This window comes from Mytilus galloprovincialis, chromosome 9 (assembly GCF_965363235.1).
Source record: "Mytilus galloprovincialis chromosome 9, xbMytGall1.hap1.1, whole genome shotgun sequence".
Lineage (NCBI taxonomy): Eukaryota > Metazoa > Mollusca > Bivalvia > Mytilida > Mytilidae > Mytilus > Mytilus galloprovincialis.
Window position 1 is genome coordinate 59,415,124 of NC_134846.1, and position 18,564 is coordinate 59,433,687.

At 31.2% G+C, this 18,564-nt stretch overlaps 1 protein-coding gene across 4 annotated transcripts; it reads left to right on the top strand.

Annotated features, from left to right (window-relative positions):
• Positions 1-1,159: 1,159 nt before the first annotated feature.
• Positions 1,160-18,564, top strand: LOC143045452 (tyrosine--tRNA ligase, mitochondrial-like). Of its 4 annotated transcripts, none has more exons than XM_076217963.1 (13): positions 1,160-1,218; positions 2,987-3,117; positions 4,957-5,104; positions 6,267-6,445; positions 7,358-7,459; positions 7,990-8,104; positions 8,886-8,964; positions 9,848-9,957; positions 10,455-10,553; positions 12,066-12,132; positions 14,632-14,820; positions 16,843-16,968; positions 18,461-18,564. In XM_076217963.1, the coding sequence occupies exons 2-13, from the start codon at positions 2,987-2,989 to the stop codon at positions 18,502-18,504; spliced, it is 1,389 nt and encodes a 462-aa protein (XP_076074078.1). In that variant the 5' UTR covers positions 1,160-1,218; the 3' UTR covers positions 18,505-18,564. The 4 variants fall into 4 exon arrangements, with proteins under 4 accessions (XP_076074078.1, XP_076074077.1, XP_076074079.1 ...); XM_076217962.1 differs by having other exon boundaries at positions 1,168-1,278; XM_076217964.1 differs by having other exon boundaries at positions 1,193-1,233.

Consider the following 18,564-nt stretch of genomic DNA (forward strand, 5'->3'; position numbering starts at 1 on the left):
TACAAATTGTAATTTGTCAGAAAAATGTGTACAAAGTTAAAAAACAAACTATAATTTGTACCTATTTTTTGTACAAATCATAATTTGTACAAAATTGTACATGTAAAAACATGGTCACATACAATGAAATTTATTACAAAGAATAATAACAATGTATACTGGAATGGTCATGGACCGGACTGTTTTTAAATATGTTTATGTGATGTATGTTACTGGAATCCTTCTGCAAATATTATATGTGACCTCCATATCACCAGTGGAAAGACCCCAATAGATATAAGAAGATGTGGTATGGGTGCCAATGAGACAACTCTCCATCCAAATCACACTGTTCAATTTTCCTCAATTTCTACTTAAGAATGGCTGCTAAAATGGTACCATCCCAAATTTCAATAACAATTAACAGCAAATACAATCTCACAATAACAGATAGCAATAAAAATAATAGTCGTATAACAGCTAACAAGGAATAAGACAATAACAGCTAACAGTAAATATATTTTCAGAATAACAGATAACAAAAAAAATAAATTACCCCATAACAGCATAACAGTTAAACCCCTTGCCCCCTCTAAATAGGCACTGGCTACGACCATTCGCGAAGAAGTTATAATGAGAAATAATTATTGTTGTTACTTCCAAGACTAATTGACGAAATGTATATTCGAACTGTTCTGATTTCATTAGGTAACAATTAATAATCAAACGGTCATTTCTTTTTTTTATTGTTATCTGCAAAATTTTACATTTGAAATTGTATCCGTTGCTTGTGACCATGGTGACAGTGTACCCGATGATAGGGACTGTCTTTATGTCTTCGACCCAGTTTATACGCTGTTTAAAAAAGATGAAAATATTAATATGAATAAAAAATTATAGACATATATGTCTCTGCCCTCCGGATCTCACTATACCAGAGACATATAATACTCTGACTATACATATTCGATCATATTCGACTTGGACATATTTTTCAGGCAATGAAATTAACTATAACATTGTATTATTAATGTAACCTATAATTTCTGTATAAAATTGGGTCTTTGTCCGGAAGTGAATTTTGCCAGTTTCAATAGATAATTTCTTATTGTTACTTTTTGAGTGTAATCGTTGGCAGTGTCTCATTAATGATATTCCGGAAAAATTCTTTCCGTAACCGACCCGAAATTTATAAAAGTGTCATGTCAGCGCCCATGAGAAATCGAAAGAAATTTTAAAGTATTATAAAAACATGTAATCTTATGAAATAACCAGATCTGCCAACTTTCATGTGTTGTGGTAAATTGTGCAGATTTCTCTCATGAGCTGGTTTGATCAGAATTTTAAATCTGCAATTAGTTGACTCAAAAAAAATATAAATAAAAGAGCATTCATAAAAACAATAGAAATGATATCAGGTTGAATAGTTGAACCAGAGACAAAATTGTATTATATGTCTCTGGTTGAACATGTTGAACCACCTTCAAAGTTCAAAAGTTTTATTTGTAGACGAATTCAATATTCAGAAAACATAAGATCTATTGAGCTTTTATATAGTCCTATAGTCATGATAGTCCTACTGTCAATCTTTTTATATAGTTCTATTTATAAGATTTCACTGCATTCAAGATAATTTACTCTGATGTCCAATGGCTGTTTTGCCAGATAAGCCTGGGCCATTGCACTTCGGCCCTAGCTTGTCTGCAAAACAGCTGTTGGACATCAGAGTAAATTAATTTAAATCTATTTATAACAAATAGATAAATATGGCTGTACATGTATTTGCACCTTAAAATCTACTTGAGTAAAGACTAACCTGCGCAGTAACCAGTTGGAAAAGTTTTAAGGGTTTCTGCTCCAAAGGAAACTACATGTTTTAAACCAGGGGTTTCAAATGACAAAGTGAAATCATCCATTCATCATGTTCATAAAATTTACACAAGTTGGTTGACTGTTATGGAATATCCATTTCACATATTTAAGCGGATATATTTATAATGTGAAACTACAATCCTGTCCCCTTTTCATGAATGTGACCTACCAAATTACACTTGTTACCAGGTTTGTACTAACATTAGCAGTATGACATGTGCCACATGTGGAGCAGGATCTGCTTTATACCCTTTTTGGAACCCCTGAGATCACCCCCAGTTTTTTGTGTGGTTTGGGTTGCTTCGTCTATAGTTTTCTATGTTGTGTTTGTCTGATGGGAATTTTAGCCATGCCGTTGTCAGTTAATTTTCGATTAATGAGTTTGAACGCCCTTTTGGTATCATTCACCTCTCTTTTACAAAATACATATATACAAAAATTGAAAAAGACAACTTTACAGAGATATATTTTCTCACTCAATAATGATAATTTTTGTCTTTTTCTTTTTCAGCCATGGTGTTGTCAGTTTATTTTCGAGTTTATGAGTTTGAATTATCCTCTGGTATATTTTAACCCCTCTTTCTTAAGGACTGGCATCCACCAGATAGCCATTACTAGCCATTTAAAAAAAAGTTGATATCTTTAAAAATAAACAAATTATGACCAAAAATGATTTTCACTCAAAAATATTCTGTCATATTTATGAACAAAATCTTGCATCCATAATCCTCTATTCTATTTTTTGATCAAATCATAGACATAAACTTTTTTATTGTTTAGAGAGATAGTTTAATTTCTGCCAAAAATCAACAAAATTGCCTACATGTCAGTTGTTTCTATATTCCAAATGAATACTTCATATCACTTTTTATGATTATATTATTTCTAAGAAACTTTCTATGTAACAGGAAAAATGATTCTATCATATTTAATTTTATTTTGATACAGACAGTCAAAAAGGTAAACTAGCTTGGGAAATTTTTTCAAAAAGGTGCAGAAAGAAATCAGAATTGAGTAGGTGTTTATTTAAAATAGCATGTTAAATATGAATTGAGGCTTCATAAGACATCTAGAAAATACTTCAAGCTATATCATTTTTAAAATGTTAATAATTTATAGTTACCTGATGTTGTAGATGATGAACTTAAGAGTTGTAAGACGTCTTTTACAAAGCAACATCTGCAGACATTACAGTACAAATCCACCTAGGGACATACTGTCATTACATGAGCGAGGAGTATTTCAGTCTGTCTTTCCTGAAGTATAGTGAGTATACAGAAAAATGCATAAAATAAAGCCAAAGGGGGTACCGGTGTTCAGTCTGGGTTTCCTTGAGTAATGTCAAAATGTATTGGCAGGTACATTGCACTTGAGAAACAAGAAGAGACATTCATGTACCAAGAAGTAACCCAGGAGCATGTCTGTCAGTCTTCACTAAAGTATACTTTGTGTTGGTGATCCATAGCCCATAGGTCCTTATGACATTTTTTGAGAAGAGATATACACACTTACCAAGAAATAACCCAGGAGTATGTCTGTCAGTCTTCACTAAAGTATACTTTGTGTTGGTGATCCATAGCCCATAGGTCTTTATGACATTTTTTGAGAAGAGATATACACACTTACCAAGAAATAACCCAGGAGTATGTCTGTCAGTCTTCACTAAAGTATACTTTGTGTTGGTGATCCATAGCCCATAGGTCCTTATGACATTTTTTGAGAAGAGATATACACACTTACCAAGAAATAACCCAGGAGTATGTCTGTCAGTCTTCACTAAAGTATACTTTGTGTTGGTGATCCATAGCCCATAGGTCTTTATGACATTTTTATACGCCCGTCAAAATTTTGACGGGACGTATTATGGTATACAAATGTCCGGTGTCCGTCCGTCCGTCCGTCTGTCCGTCCGTCCGTCCGTCTGTCCGTCTGTCCGGCGTAAACATGTCGCACCGTAACTTGAGAACGACTTATCCAAATTTCATGAAACTTAATAAAGTTGTTTCTTATGATGGTCAAATGATCTGATTACTTTTTGGTGAAAATAAGATTTAAACTTTTTGAGTTACGGCACTTTGTAACTAAAACAGGGGTGTGTTTTTTTTCACATGTCGCACCGTATCTCAAAAACGTTTCTTGATTATTGCTTAAAACTTTACACACTTCTTAGTTATATTAATCTTAATATCTGTATACTTTTTGGTGATGATTCAAAATTTCATTTTTGAGTTTTTGAGTATTTTATAAAAAAGGGGGAGGGTTTTTTTACATGTCGCGCCGTATCTCAAAAACGATTTTTGATTATTGCTTAAAACTTTACACACTTCTTTGTTATATTAATCTAAAGATCTGTATACTTTTTGGTGATGACTCAAAATTTTATTTTTGAGTTATTGAGTATTTTGTAAATAAGGGGAGGGTTTTTTTTTACATGTCGCGCCGTATCTCAAAAACAATTTATGATTATTGCTTGAAACTGTACACACTTCTTTGTTATACTAATTTAAAGATCTGTATACTTTTTGGTTTCATTCAAAATTTTATTTTAGTGATATTTGTAAAAAAATAACAGGGGGGGGGGGGGGGTGTCACATGTCCCGCCGTGTCTCAAAAACAATAAAAGGTTATTGCATAAAACTTCCACACAAGACGTCGGGCGTATCATGCGCTCATGGCGCAGCTGTTTATTTGACAATTGTATTGATATTTCTATTTATTTATATGTTTATACATACATGTAATTAGTGGCAGATTAGAGGTTAAGACCAGTGCAACATATGTTAGGTTATAATGATGAAGAATGAAATTTTGTACAGTATGTTTCCTGTACAAGTAAAAAATGAACTGACTTGGAGTGCTTATAATCAGAATTTTAAATTTCTGACTTGACTTCCCTAATTCAGCTGAAAAGAATTGAATCATTATACTTTGAAATGGTTTATAATTGGTTCATGGCATCAGACAGACAACATATTTGTTTTGTTTTCTACTGTTTTGAAATAAAAATAATAATTTTTATGCTTTATTGTCATGATTGTCAAAATGTTTTACATGGTCATAAAGTAAAGTAAAGTTAAGTGATAAAATGTCATGCTTATTTTTCAGTACATCAGATTTAGTACGACAATTATCTCAGTCGATTAGTATATACTGTGGATTTGATCCAACAGCAGATAGTCTACATATTGGTAACCTATTGGCAATCGTAGGACTTTTACATTGTCAAAGAGGTGGTCACCAACCATTATGTGTAGTAAGTATATCATTTATTAGTTGTCTGTGAAATACATCATAAAATCACAGTTTGCATGGATGCATAGATACTAGGTTAATCTGCCCTCAAGTCTGATGCCTTTTGTGCTGCAGTACTCTTTGTAACATCATGGTAGCACACTGAGACATTTTTATGCCCCACCTACAATAGTAGAGGGGCATTATGTTTTCTGGTCTGTACGTCCGTTCGTCCGTTTGTTCATCTGTGTGTCCATTTGTCTGTTCGTCCCACTTCAGGTTTAAGTTATTGGACAAGGTAGTTTTTGATGAAGTTGAAGTCCAATCAACTTAAAACTTAGTACACATGTGCCCTATGATATTATCTTTCTAATTTTCATGCCAAATTAAAGTTTTGACCCCAATTTCACGCTCCACTGAACATAGAAAATGATAGTGCAAGTTTCAAGTTTTTGATGAAGTTGAAGTCCAATCAACTTGAAACTTAGAACACATGTTCCCTATGATATGATCTTTCTCATTTTAATGCCAAATTAGAGTTTTGACCCCAATTTCACGGTCCATAAATCATAGAAAATGATAGTGCGAGTGAGGCAACCGTGTACTATGGACACATTCTTGTTCTAATATCATTAGAATTTAACAACTTTTCTATATTCTTTTTGAACTGTTTGGAACTAATCATATTAACTATTAAGTTTCTGAATTAGTTTAACCATTAAAGACAGAGACTTTTCTGGTGGGTTGAACACCTCAAAGCATGTCTAAAAAACCTGTGAAGATGTATTATTTGTCAAACAGGTTACGGTATTAAATTCTAAATTTCTATTCCAATGACTTTTACAGTGAATTGTTCTGTCACAGAATGTATTAAATGTAAAGTGTAGACAACACATGTGTATAGTGAGTGTCTGACTCTAGACCATCAAAACAGCTAAAAAATCCCATCACAAATAAGCCTGTTATCATATTGCATTAGTACTGCGCATCAATAAATTACTTAAAAATGTGATGTAAAATTACTATATGTATCACAATTATCTTAATTTAATATTCTATTTTAATAATTTATGAGGAATAAACTTGTTAGATATTACTTTACTGAGTCTTATACATTTGTACTAGATACAAAGTTACTTATGCCAAAATAGTTGAAGAGCTAGTCTGAAATACTTCTATTTTAGGTAGGTGGCGCCACTGCATTGATAGGAGATCCAAGTGGGAAAACAACAGACAGACAACCTATGTCCCCTTTTGATATAGAAAACAATACAGTAGCTTTAACGAACCAGTTAAATCATATCTTTGCCAATCACGAAGAATACATATGGAAACATCAACATAAAAAACTGAAACCTGTCAAGTAAGTTGCTACAATTCAGATGCTTCTAACATATGTACATGTGTAAATGTAAAGACAGGAAAAAAGAGAAAGAATAAATTTACGTTCAACTTTGTTTATTTGTCTAATTGTTGATGTTCATTATTTACAATTGAATGTATCATTAATCATGTTAATACTCCCTTATTACAAACACCAACAATTAAAGGAGACACCAATTAGCATTTAATTTTGTCATGTCTTGATGTTAAAGTTTATTTCTGATAAAAAGGTTTCATTGATACTCCCTTCCTACCATAATACAATGTACCTGTTCAACAGGGGCAAAATTAACATTTAATTTCTATTAAGTTTTACTCTTGTACATATCTGGTTGTCAACAACAAATTGCAAAGATACAACTGGGAGAAGTACAGAAATGTAGTAATTTAAGCTGAAATCTTCTTGGAAACATCTAAATCAGTAAATACAAAATATAAAAGAAATATTATCAGTATGAAATAGTCAACACAGTTATAGGACTTTGGTTTTAATGACATATATTAACACCATACTAATTGTGTAGAAAATACAAATGTATTTACAATAATGAAAGAAAATATTTACAATGTACTTATTGTGTAGAAAATATTTACAATGTACTAATTGTGTAGAAAATATTCACAAAGTACTAATAGTCTAGCAAATATTCACTTGTGCATCTAGTAGTAATAGTAACAGTCTGCATTTTTTAAATATATTTTTTTATGAATTAATTTTCTTAATGAAATGCATATCAGCAACGCAAGTCATTTTTGAACAGACAAACCATACTTTTTATTTGCATATAACTTTCATTATTTGTCTTTTGGATGGTCTTTTGATTGTCTGATAATGCTTGGTAAAAATGAACAATACATGTTAAGAAAATAATAACAAACTATTTTTTTTCAGAGTTATAAACAATGCTGAATGGTACAAGAACGAGAATGTTTTAGATTTTTTATCAAGAGTTGGTCGCTCATTCAGAATGTCTGATATGCTGAGTAGAGAAAGGTAATGGATAAAAGAGATGGAGAATATAAAGGAAGTTGGCCTTCCAGAATTTACTCGTATGATTAAGAGGGCCAAGTAAGCCCCAAAATATACATTCTTCTATCTTACTGGTAGGTGATAATTCATCACTTAATAAAAAGCTAATGAAATCCACCTTCGGGTGTGGCGTTTTCTTGCTGCGTTGAAGACCCATTGATGGTCTTTGGCTGTTATCAGCACTTTGGTCAGGTTGTTGTCTCTTTGACATTTTCCCCTTTTCCATTCTAAATTTTATGCTTAGCTCTAAGTAATACAAAAATAGAGTAGAATACAGCACATAAATAAAAAAATGTACATGAATGTGAAAAATTCACATGATAAACCTTAATGACTCATATAAAAGATACTAGACACAGACTTGGTGACACCATTTATCAATTACATTTTATACCAGTAGTATATTAAACATGTCTGTCTGTCTGTCTGTCTGTCTGTCTGTCTGATTTTGTGCAGAGTTATGGTCCTCTTGAGTTTATTTATTTATGTTTTAGTGTGAAGAGTAGATTGAGAAGTGATGAAGGAATGAATTTTACAGAGTTTACCTACCAGATGTTTCAGTCATATGATTGGTTACAACTTTACCAAAGATATAATTGTATAGTACAGGTGATTTAGATAAATAGTATAAATAATTATGTTGTATTTATGGTCCTGTCACTTAGTGGTCGGTGCAATAAAGTTTTACCCTTGTCCCTCATACTGTCATTCTGCAACAAACAGTTATACTGCCTTTTTGTCTAAACATAATCACATATTGAGCTGAAATTTAATATGTGAGTTTATTTGAGGTTACTATGATGACTAACAGATCAAGTTTACAGGCTTTGTACTTTGAAAATTTGATTATTACAGTTATACAGACTGTTTTTCAAGGTAGGCCATACATGTCGTTCCAACACATCTAAATTAGAATTATGTCTCCTTTATACCAGTTAGAACTTATTTTACACAAACTTTAAAATAAAAGTCTGTTAGCTTACAAATTCATACCTTGTGAATTTTTCTCATACAATATGTTTTGATGGCTTTATTAACTATGAAATCCTCTAGAACATTTGAACAAAAAATAAGATAGATGCATAATGACAGAGAGTGCTGAACATTTTATAAATCAATATTTTGATTGGAAGGAATGGACAAAAAGATTAGACAGGTGAATACCATACACTCTCCAAATTACTAAGTTGTGGTTATATTTTAATGCATGTATATGTTATGAATGCCGTAAATTCATTATTTTGGTTGTAGTTTTATTTTGGTATATTTGATGCATCTAATGAAAGTGCAAAAATAAAACACACGAAAATAAAGCAGTCTCTAGAAGTTGAGACGCCAAAATTGTGTACTGGTTCAAAGCTTCTCACTAACTTTATATATGTCATTACAGATTGGTGGGAATGATCAGCTAGGCAATATGGTCAGTGGATATGAACTTATACAGAAATGTCTTGGGAAAAGAGTCTTTGGTATGTCTTAATAAAACAGTTTCTCATTACAAAGTGAATAAAGTATTTATACTACTACTTATTAGTTGGTTTTACATATTAAGTTTTCTATTAGGTAATAATAGTACCATAACACAAATGAAGACATCATGATATCTACTGGCTAAAATGGTTTCTGTAACTCATTATCAGTATGGTAGATCCAGTCCTTGTCATAGACTTATCATTCTATATAAAAACCAGGAGATGTGGTATGATTGCCAATGAGATAGCTATCCAAAAAAGGTCAAATTAAGTGAATGTAAGGATTTATAGGCAACCATATGACCTTTAAAAATGAGAAAAAACCCATGCGGTATAGATGGCTATAAAAGGCCCTGTCATGATAAATATTAAACAATTCAATTGAGAAAACTTACAACCTAATTCATAACAAAACTATTAACAAAAAACAAAATGAAAGAAATGAACCTATGACAACCACTGAACTTCAGGCTCCTGACTTTGGACAGGCACATAAATAATGTAGCAGCGTAGATTGATTTTGTAGTACTTCATGTTTGCATTAAGAATTTTTATTTTGATGTATATTATGAATTTAACCCTTGATGGACATATGACAGTAATCAATCAGTTTGAATATGCTTATAGTGAGAAAAACTAAATGAAACTTTTATATGAATATTTTTACCAGGGAATTTGAAAGAACAAAGAGGAATTAAAGTCTCAACCAGATAAAATAATAGAAAAATATAAGATAGTGCAGGGTGCTGCTTAACAATAAAATCTTGAAAATCTTGAACTAAAATACTAAAAGCACCTGAAATATCAAAAGGAGTTCTTCATATATATATATATGTCGCTGAATCGAAACAAACATTTATAATTTCTTGTTATATTCTAGGTCTGACTGTTCCCCTAGTGACATCAACTTCTGGAGACAAACTAGGGAAAACAGCTGGCAATGCAGTATGGTTGGATTATAATAAAACATACCCCTTTGACTTATATCAGGTATGACATGTTACCTGTGTGAATATCTTATATATTAAATAAAACCAATAATCAGTTATGTAATTTTCAGAGTGTATTTATCTTTTAAATGAAAATATAATTCAAAAAATTGTGTAAAGTAATTGTTGATGGTTTACCTTTTAGAGCTTCATGCGTTTATGTTTGATAACTTGCATAATTGTTGACTTATGAGTAAGAAATTTCAAACACCCATTGAAGTGACTACTACAAAATGCTGATATTGTTGATAGAAGTATTCATTGATTAAATTTAACATCTTTAAAAAGAGATAAAAAATAATGCAATTTTGTTGTTGGCACACACATATGTAAATCAAACTCCTTCAAATGCACATGTATCATTTATTGCTGGTTTTTTGTGTATATATCTTGTAGACACTGTCTCCTTGTGGAGGATGTTAATTTCACACTTTTCCTCTAATGCCTGGAGAAGAAAGTTTGTGTACCAAATAAATTTATATTAATTTTATTTTTTAGTATTTTGTCAACTTAAAAGATACAGATGTAGAAAATTATCTGAAGTTATTTACATTTCTTAGTGATGAAGAAATCAGAGAAGTTATGAGAGCACATAAGGTACAGTACATACATTATTGTTTTATTGGCACTGAATTAGATAATATATACCGATTGCATGATTGCTATTCAATTAGTTTTTACCCAAATTTGATACAGTCAGAATAAGTTTACTCTGTAGTTCACTAGTCTTGACCAGTGACAGAAATCATAAAATTGACTTGTAATGTACAGTCGACTCTTGTTATCTCGAAGTCAGTCGGACTAGAGAAATATTTCGAGATACACATAGTTCGACTCAAACGAAAACCGGAAGTTTGACAAACCAAGGGACACAACTCTTGCTTCACTTGGTTAAACTAAAATAAATCCGGGTGAATATGGGAAGGGGATTGATATTCTGGTATCAGATCTATTTAAATGTACTGGTCTTTCATTATTATAATAACATTATTTTTACTTATTCTATTGTTTCAGTTACTATTTTTTCCAATGGCTTTTTTCGAGAGAGTAATTTCCATTCGTTAGTTTCGTTATTCAAGTTGGTTATAGTTGACAAAATTGTTTATTCTCGGATACATGAGATTTGAGAAAATTTAAATTTCTCTTCATTTTTTTTAATCTCACTCTTTCTTTTCAAAAGCAAATATAACAAGATTAAAGACACCAATTCGGGTAGTTTTTAGATGATTATTTACGGAAGTCATAATCCTCACTTTATACACACCCAAGCTCATTAGTATAAATCACAATTAGTTGTTTTGTAAACATTTTAAATACTTTTTTATGAATATTAACAATGTATCACTAATTATTTATATAATTTCTTAGGTTAACACTAGTTGAAATAGCATGTCATGAATTAATACAGTGGTCAGTGACCAGAAATTTAATTACACATGTATTGTCAGATTAACTCTTCGATCCATTTAAATCCCGGAGGTCATGTTTTGACATATGTGTATTAGTTCGAGATAGATAATGAATTTGGAATGCTTTTGTTAATCTTGGGACCGTAAATTTAGGTCGACTCAACCGAAATTTCGACTCATCCAATTTCGACTCATCAGGAGTCGAATTACATACATTTATATGAAACAAAGTTCGGGACCACATGAAAACTTTGACTCATCCAAAATTTCGAGTCAACCGGCTTCGAGACAACGAGAGTTAACTGTAGTTTAGTCATCAAAGATTTAAAAAAAAAAAAAAAATTATTGATTGTTTTCTCTTTTATTTGGACTCAGTTTATAGTAATCATTATTATTAATCATCTGATTTGATATTACTAAACAGGAATGGAAGACATGAAAAAATTATGCTTATCACCACTAAAATTGCACAATAAGGGTTTAAGATTTTAAAGGATAAGAAAATATCCATTGCATTGCAACAAATCAAAGATTGCCCCTAGCAAAAATCCCTTCACCTTTTACTGTTAGCACAATATATTGTGTGAAGCTTTCAAATTCATTGCTCTTCTTTTTTCTTTTAACTAATACTTATAGAAGGAGTATCATTAGTGAGCACATGTTTGTTTCGTATATAAAGTTTCATATTTTATAATTTAAGAATAATGAACATCAGAGGATTCCTCACAGAAAACTTGCAGACCAAGTCACACTTCTAGTTCATGGAGGTAATATTTCCTTTAAAACATGTTAACATCACTATCAGTTGATCAAATATATTTGTTACAGGGAATTCATTTAAAAACAAAATTAAAAAAATAATTTTGGGATCGTATATTGGTATGATGTCGTCTGCATCGTCCAAAGACACATTTGGTGTCCGGACATTAACTTTAGTTTAAGTGAATTGATCTCTATGAAATTTAATAAGGAAGTTCAATACCACAAAAGGAAGGTTGGGATTGATTTTGGGGGTTATGATCCCAAAGGTTTAGGAAATAGGGGCCAAAAAAGGGTCCCATATAAGCATTTTTATATTTACCAGTCAATAACTTTGAAATTATACCACAAGTTTCCATACTACAAAGGAACGGTTTAGGGGGGGGGGGGGGGGGGGTATGGCTCAAATCAATTAACAATTAGGGGCAAAAAAGGGGAAATAACGAGGGTTTCTCTATATAAAGGACAACTTAAACAATTTAAAAGCAGTGTAAGGGAGGTAACCCAATTCTATTTTAAAGAATACTGTTCTGTATATTTAAAGGTGAATTTAAACAATTTAAAAGCAGTGTAAGAGAGGTAACCCAATTCCATTTTCAACAATACTGTTATGTATATATGTTTGATTACCTCCCTTACACTGCTTGAAAATTATGTATTAAGAAATGATGATTGTCTTCAGATGATTAGCTGTAAATTTATTCTTAGTAGTTACTATTAATCAGGGCTTCCAAAACGGTCATATATTCCGGACATTTGTATAATGTCCGGTAAAAGTCCGACTGGGCAAAGCATGAAATGGTCATATACATTTTAGTTTTCAAGGCTTTTTTCGGTCATTTTAACATAATTCACGATCTTTTTGACCAAACCTTTGCCTTTAACATCCACACATTTCCGGTCATAAAAGTGACATGATGATTAATTACTGTCAAAACAACCCCTACTTCAATACTTTCTAATTTTAATCAAGGCTAATTAGTTGTTGGACAGGTGATATCTACCTGTTTAGGTGACAGGTAAACTATGTTCAGTACCGGACATCGTATAAATTGATCGGTCTATTCACAATTATTTTCTTACATTTCAGCGGTTTGTAGCTCATTGATTTAGTCCAAAAGATTAAAATTATAAGAAATTAGTTTATCTACATGATTTGATGAAAAATTTTAAAAGGTTTAAATGAAAAATCGTCAGAACTACGTTGAATCTGAGACTACATGTTATAGTAGTCTCAAGTTGAATGAATTAGAACACGTGTGCGCATGTGCAAAGGTGGGAAATTTAATTATGCATCCTTTATTTCTTCAAAATGCTAAAATTATCATTGATACCTGTATCTAAACGTTCATTTCAAGTATTTTGTTGAAGAAATAACATGGAAAGAGCTTCTTCCCTCAGTCATGCTTTGAAACGTACACAGATTTTACGTATCCGTTTATGGTCCATGTTTTACCATTGTCAAGTCAACATCCGGTTTTAGAAAAACCGGATTTTAAAAACGAAAATAAAGTTTTTGACATGTCATTTTGCACAAATAAAGAGTCTATGGCAGATATGGGCACGCTGATGTGCACACTTTGAATGATGCACTGCCAATTTAACAGTTTACATCCAAACATCAAATTCATATCAAAGTAAAGTTTAAAATCTTTTTTTAATCTAATGTCATTATCATTGGAATGGCCATCTGATTACCATATTGTCTTTTGTGACTAAGTCTTAAGGGATTAAAATCGGAATCAGATATAAAATGTCCGGCTGGCTCAAATGTTTTTTGGAAGCCCTGCTATTAATAAATATTAAATTTAACTATGACTGTATGTCATTTTATATTTTAATATTTTAAAAAGATGGGGGTTGGGGGGTTGAATAAGAATTTGTAATTGGGTACAATTTTTCTCATTTCAGGTTTCAGAAATTAAAAAGAAAATTTCTTCAAAAAAAATGTTGATGGGATTAATATTCAACAGCATAGTGTATTGCTCAAAAGCAAAAAGAAAATTTTAAGTTCATTAGACCACATCCATTCTGTGTCAGAAACATATGCTATTTCAACTATTAAATCACAATCCAAATTCAGAGCTGTATCAAGCTTGACTGTTATTTCCATACTTGCCCCAACTGTTCAGGGTTCAACTTCTGAGGTCGTATAAAGCTGCGCTCTGCAGAGCAATTGGTTAGAACTATTTATATGAGGTGTTCAGAAATGCTAGTTTTTCGGTCATAAAACTATTGAGCAAGATTATTGTAATCAGACTCAATTGAATTATTTGATTTGTTGTTTCAATCTTAAATTTTGGTCTCTGAAAACTGAGTTAACTTTTATGTCCTGTTGTAGGTTGTTTCTTAATGCCTAATTAAGATGATTGCCCCAAAAAAGTATTTATATTTGAATAAGAGATTTTACTGAATGATTTCCTCCTTTACACAATAATATTGCTGATTTTCAGTAGTTGTTCTTTAAGAAACCTATTTTATATGTTTTTTTTGCAATTACTTAATAGAATATGGTTTAAAAGAAGCCAAGCGTTGGACAGAAGCCTTGTTTGATAAGAGTGGAAGTTCTTTGAGTACTTTGTCTGCTAAAGAGATGAAGTCATTATTCAGTAATGTGCCCTGTACTAAAATGATACCAGAGGCAGGGATCACTTTACTGGAGGCATGTATGAGATGTCAATGTTTTTCAAGGGAAGGTAAGTTCTTTATAGAAAGGTCACATTGTTCAAATTTAGTTCTAAATATTGACCTCGATATATCTTTGGTCTTTGTGTTGTTGGATTTGTTTCCTTTATATATACCCCTCATTTTTTTTCATATTCATATATTCAATAACTGATTTCTTTTAAAAATATGACATATTTTTTCACTTGAAAATGACTGATTCTAAATAAATTTACATGCGTTTTTGAATTTGATAATCTCACATTAGAGTTGAAAGTTGTTAAAAAGGCAATCAACTTATATACTTGATAAATGAATTTAGGTTTTACATGTTTCTGCTTACCTGACAGACTCTAAACTAATTTTTTGGGATACGATTACTTTCAAGCAATTTGTAGACTTATACCATTGGCTCAGGGCCATGCATGCCCTTAAGTCAACCGTTTTATTCTAAACATTAAGAAACATCTCAGATTCTTATGATTGTCTTGCTTTAAAGGGTAAAAACAAACAAGTGAACTTAAACAACTTTCCTATAATGTTCTTTTCATAATCTTCATGTTTGATATTTCCCTTGACTTATATGCGTGTTTTTAACAACACAGAAAATCAGAATTAAGCAGTATTTATATTTAGTGTTTTTATAAATTTAGAAACACGTCCGAGGGAATTCCCCAGTTTTGATAAAAATGCGAAAGTTCTCTGAATTCTGATAAATCTATTTCTGTCATATAAGAACTGAAATGGAGTTTTTCTTACATGTCACCGTTATGAAACTGATATTTGATATTGTACTTCCATAAAGAAATAGAGAACCATTTAGGTCATTAATTTAACATTTAATATACGTTCTTGTGTCAGGGTTTGTTTAGGTAATTATGCGCATCCGTATAGCTTTCTTGACTTCAAGGGGTATTAGATTGAATTGATTAATTTAAAACTCATGGGATCCTTTCTATATATGTCTGCTATTGAGGGTTATTGTTGTTGCATAATTTTAAATCATATGCATCATTTAAATTAAAATAAATGTAGTCCACATCGTAAAGGTGTAACTACAACACCCTTCAGGCGAAATGGAGTCTTTCATATTATCGTTTGAGTTGTCTCCCTTCCGGAAGTAACTTCCGTCAATTCTGAATCTAAATACGATACAACACGTTGAGAAAAAATAACTTGATCTGTCGATAAACTTCGTATTATATTAAAAACGATCGCAATTTAAAGCGAGGAATGTGTATGGAAAGAAGTCATGACCACTAACCCAAAGGAAAATAAATATTTAAGGAGTTAGGAATGGGGTTCCTCCTAGAAAACGTAGGAAAAATTATAAATGATAAGATACAAAGTGAAATACCTTCTCTCACTTTAAGTCTCAGTGACTGCTGTGGAAAGTAAACTTGGAATTGATAGTACAACAATAAAAAAAAAAATAAGTACATTGTTCATACTGTTACACTTGTATCCGGGATTGGCTATTTTGTAACTATTCAGATTACGTAAATTACATTTTACATGTGCAGTTGAATTAGTTTTAAAAATAATATTATCCTGCTACATGTATACATGTGTCAATGAAAACAATGGCAATCGTATCCCTCAGAGCAATCTGCTCTTTGATTTCCATTGTCAATCAATAAAATGAAAAATTACATCTTGTTTTAGACCTTCTTTTTTTTATGGTTTATACTGATTAACATGATAAACAAATATACTTTATTAGATGCTTATCAACAATGGAAATACATTATGAAAGACAGAGGCCAAATGGATTCTATAACATTATGATTTAATTCCCTTTTATCAAAAACAAATTGTTTGTTCAATTTTTGTTTAATTAAAGATTAACAACAAAATTCTGATCCATTAAGCCTTACTTATTCTTAGGTTTGGAAAATGGAAATATTACATATTTTATGGCAGCTATATGAACCAGTGATATGAACCATTTCTTTTTTGTGTTTAGGCTGTATTTTGTAATATTTGTTCTTAAAATGTCAAAACATAATAATTTTTTTTTTTTTTGTAAATCAGGAGATATTTTTTTTATTTAGTTGATGCCAATAGAATTATAACAGATGGAGGTGTATATGTTAACCATGGACGTGTCTCTAATCCAGACACAGTACTTTTACCAGGGACACATATCTTAGCTAATAATATCACTTTGTTGAGGATAGGTAGGTAGAAAATAACATTGTTGCTATCAGTTATATGGAATGTTAATACATTGGTTTCATTGGTAAACTTTGATTACCCAAATACAATGTAGAAAAATTTGTAAAAGATATCCTTTGATTTCACTTCTCTGTCGCCTAATTATTTGTGTTGTCAATGCTATTGCATTAAATGGAGTGATAATGAGTAGAAAAGATCAAATTACATTCATTCTCTACCTTATTAACATTCAAGGTCAATGGAATATAAAGAATAGTTAATTGAAAATTGAAAAAATATTAAACAAGTATGAATTTGTACTATTGAGTTTTGGCCATTTACAGATGGAAAATTGCTATTTTTTTATTTCCTTATTCTAACTTTAGTTTGCCTCAACCAAATGTTATGAAACTTATACACAATGCTTTTTACCACCAAACACAGTTAAAGTTTTAATTTTGGTGGCAGCATTTTTACCAATCTAGAGTTATGCCCCTTTACAAATGGAAAAATTGCTGAGGTGTTTTTGTTTCTGTTCTGTAACTTTAGTTGCCTGCAACTTATTGTTAAATCACATATAAACAATGATAATTACTACAAAACACAGATCAAGTTTGAATTTGGTGAAACATATACATACTGCTTATTTCCACAAAACTTGGATCAATATAAAAAAGAAGATGTGGTATGATTACCAATGAGACAACTATCCTAAAGAGACCAAAATGACACAGACATTAACAACTTTAGGTCACTGTATGGCCTTCAACAATGAGCAAAGCCCATACCACATAGTCAGCTATAAAAGGCCCCGATATGACAATGTAAAACAATTCAAACGAGAAAACCAAGGGCCTTATTTATATGAAAAAAATACACAAAAAACAAATATGTAACACATAAACAAATGACAACCACTGAATTACAGGCTCCTGAAGTATGGATTTGGGTAGCTTCAGTTATAGGGTTTTTGAGTTATGTACCTTTGTAAAGTTGCAAACAATCATTGGCATCATCTGTTTCCCTTGAATACATTCACCATTTATTTTCAATATTTTGATTCTCAGAAGAGTTATTGTACTTTTAACAGCAAATCAGAGTTTGATTTATGTGTACATGTGTAGTATTGGGAATCTTTACCAACAGAAAATTATAAGAATAGGATATTTTGAAGTTTTTTTGCAAGAAAGAACTATCTATATGTCCAAAGAGTCAATGGTAAAAAAGAAGAAAAAAAAACAAAACCAATAATAACAGTTGAAAAAATCTTAACAAATTCATTTAGTTTCTTCATGAGTAACTTAACAATACTGCCATCAAAGCTTGTAGCATATCAGGGACTTTGAAGAACAACTGGATTTACATGGACAATAAGCATTGACCAATGATCAGTTGATTTTATTTCAAAATTAATAAAATGAGAGTAATGCTAAAAACTGTGTCATGATATCACCACTGTGATGACAAGAAGGCAAATTATTTGTTAATGTATTCATTTTTCCTTTTTATTTTCAGGCAAAAAGAATCATTACATTATAGAATGGCTGTTTCCAAGTTGACAGAGGACTAAGATGTAGACATGAACAAAATATTATTTTATATTAAATGATTTGATTGAC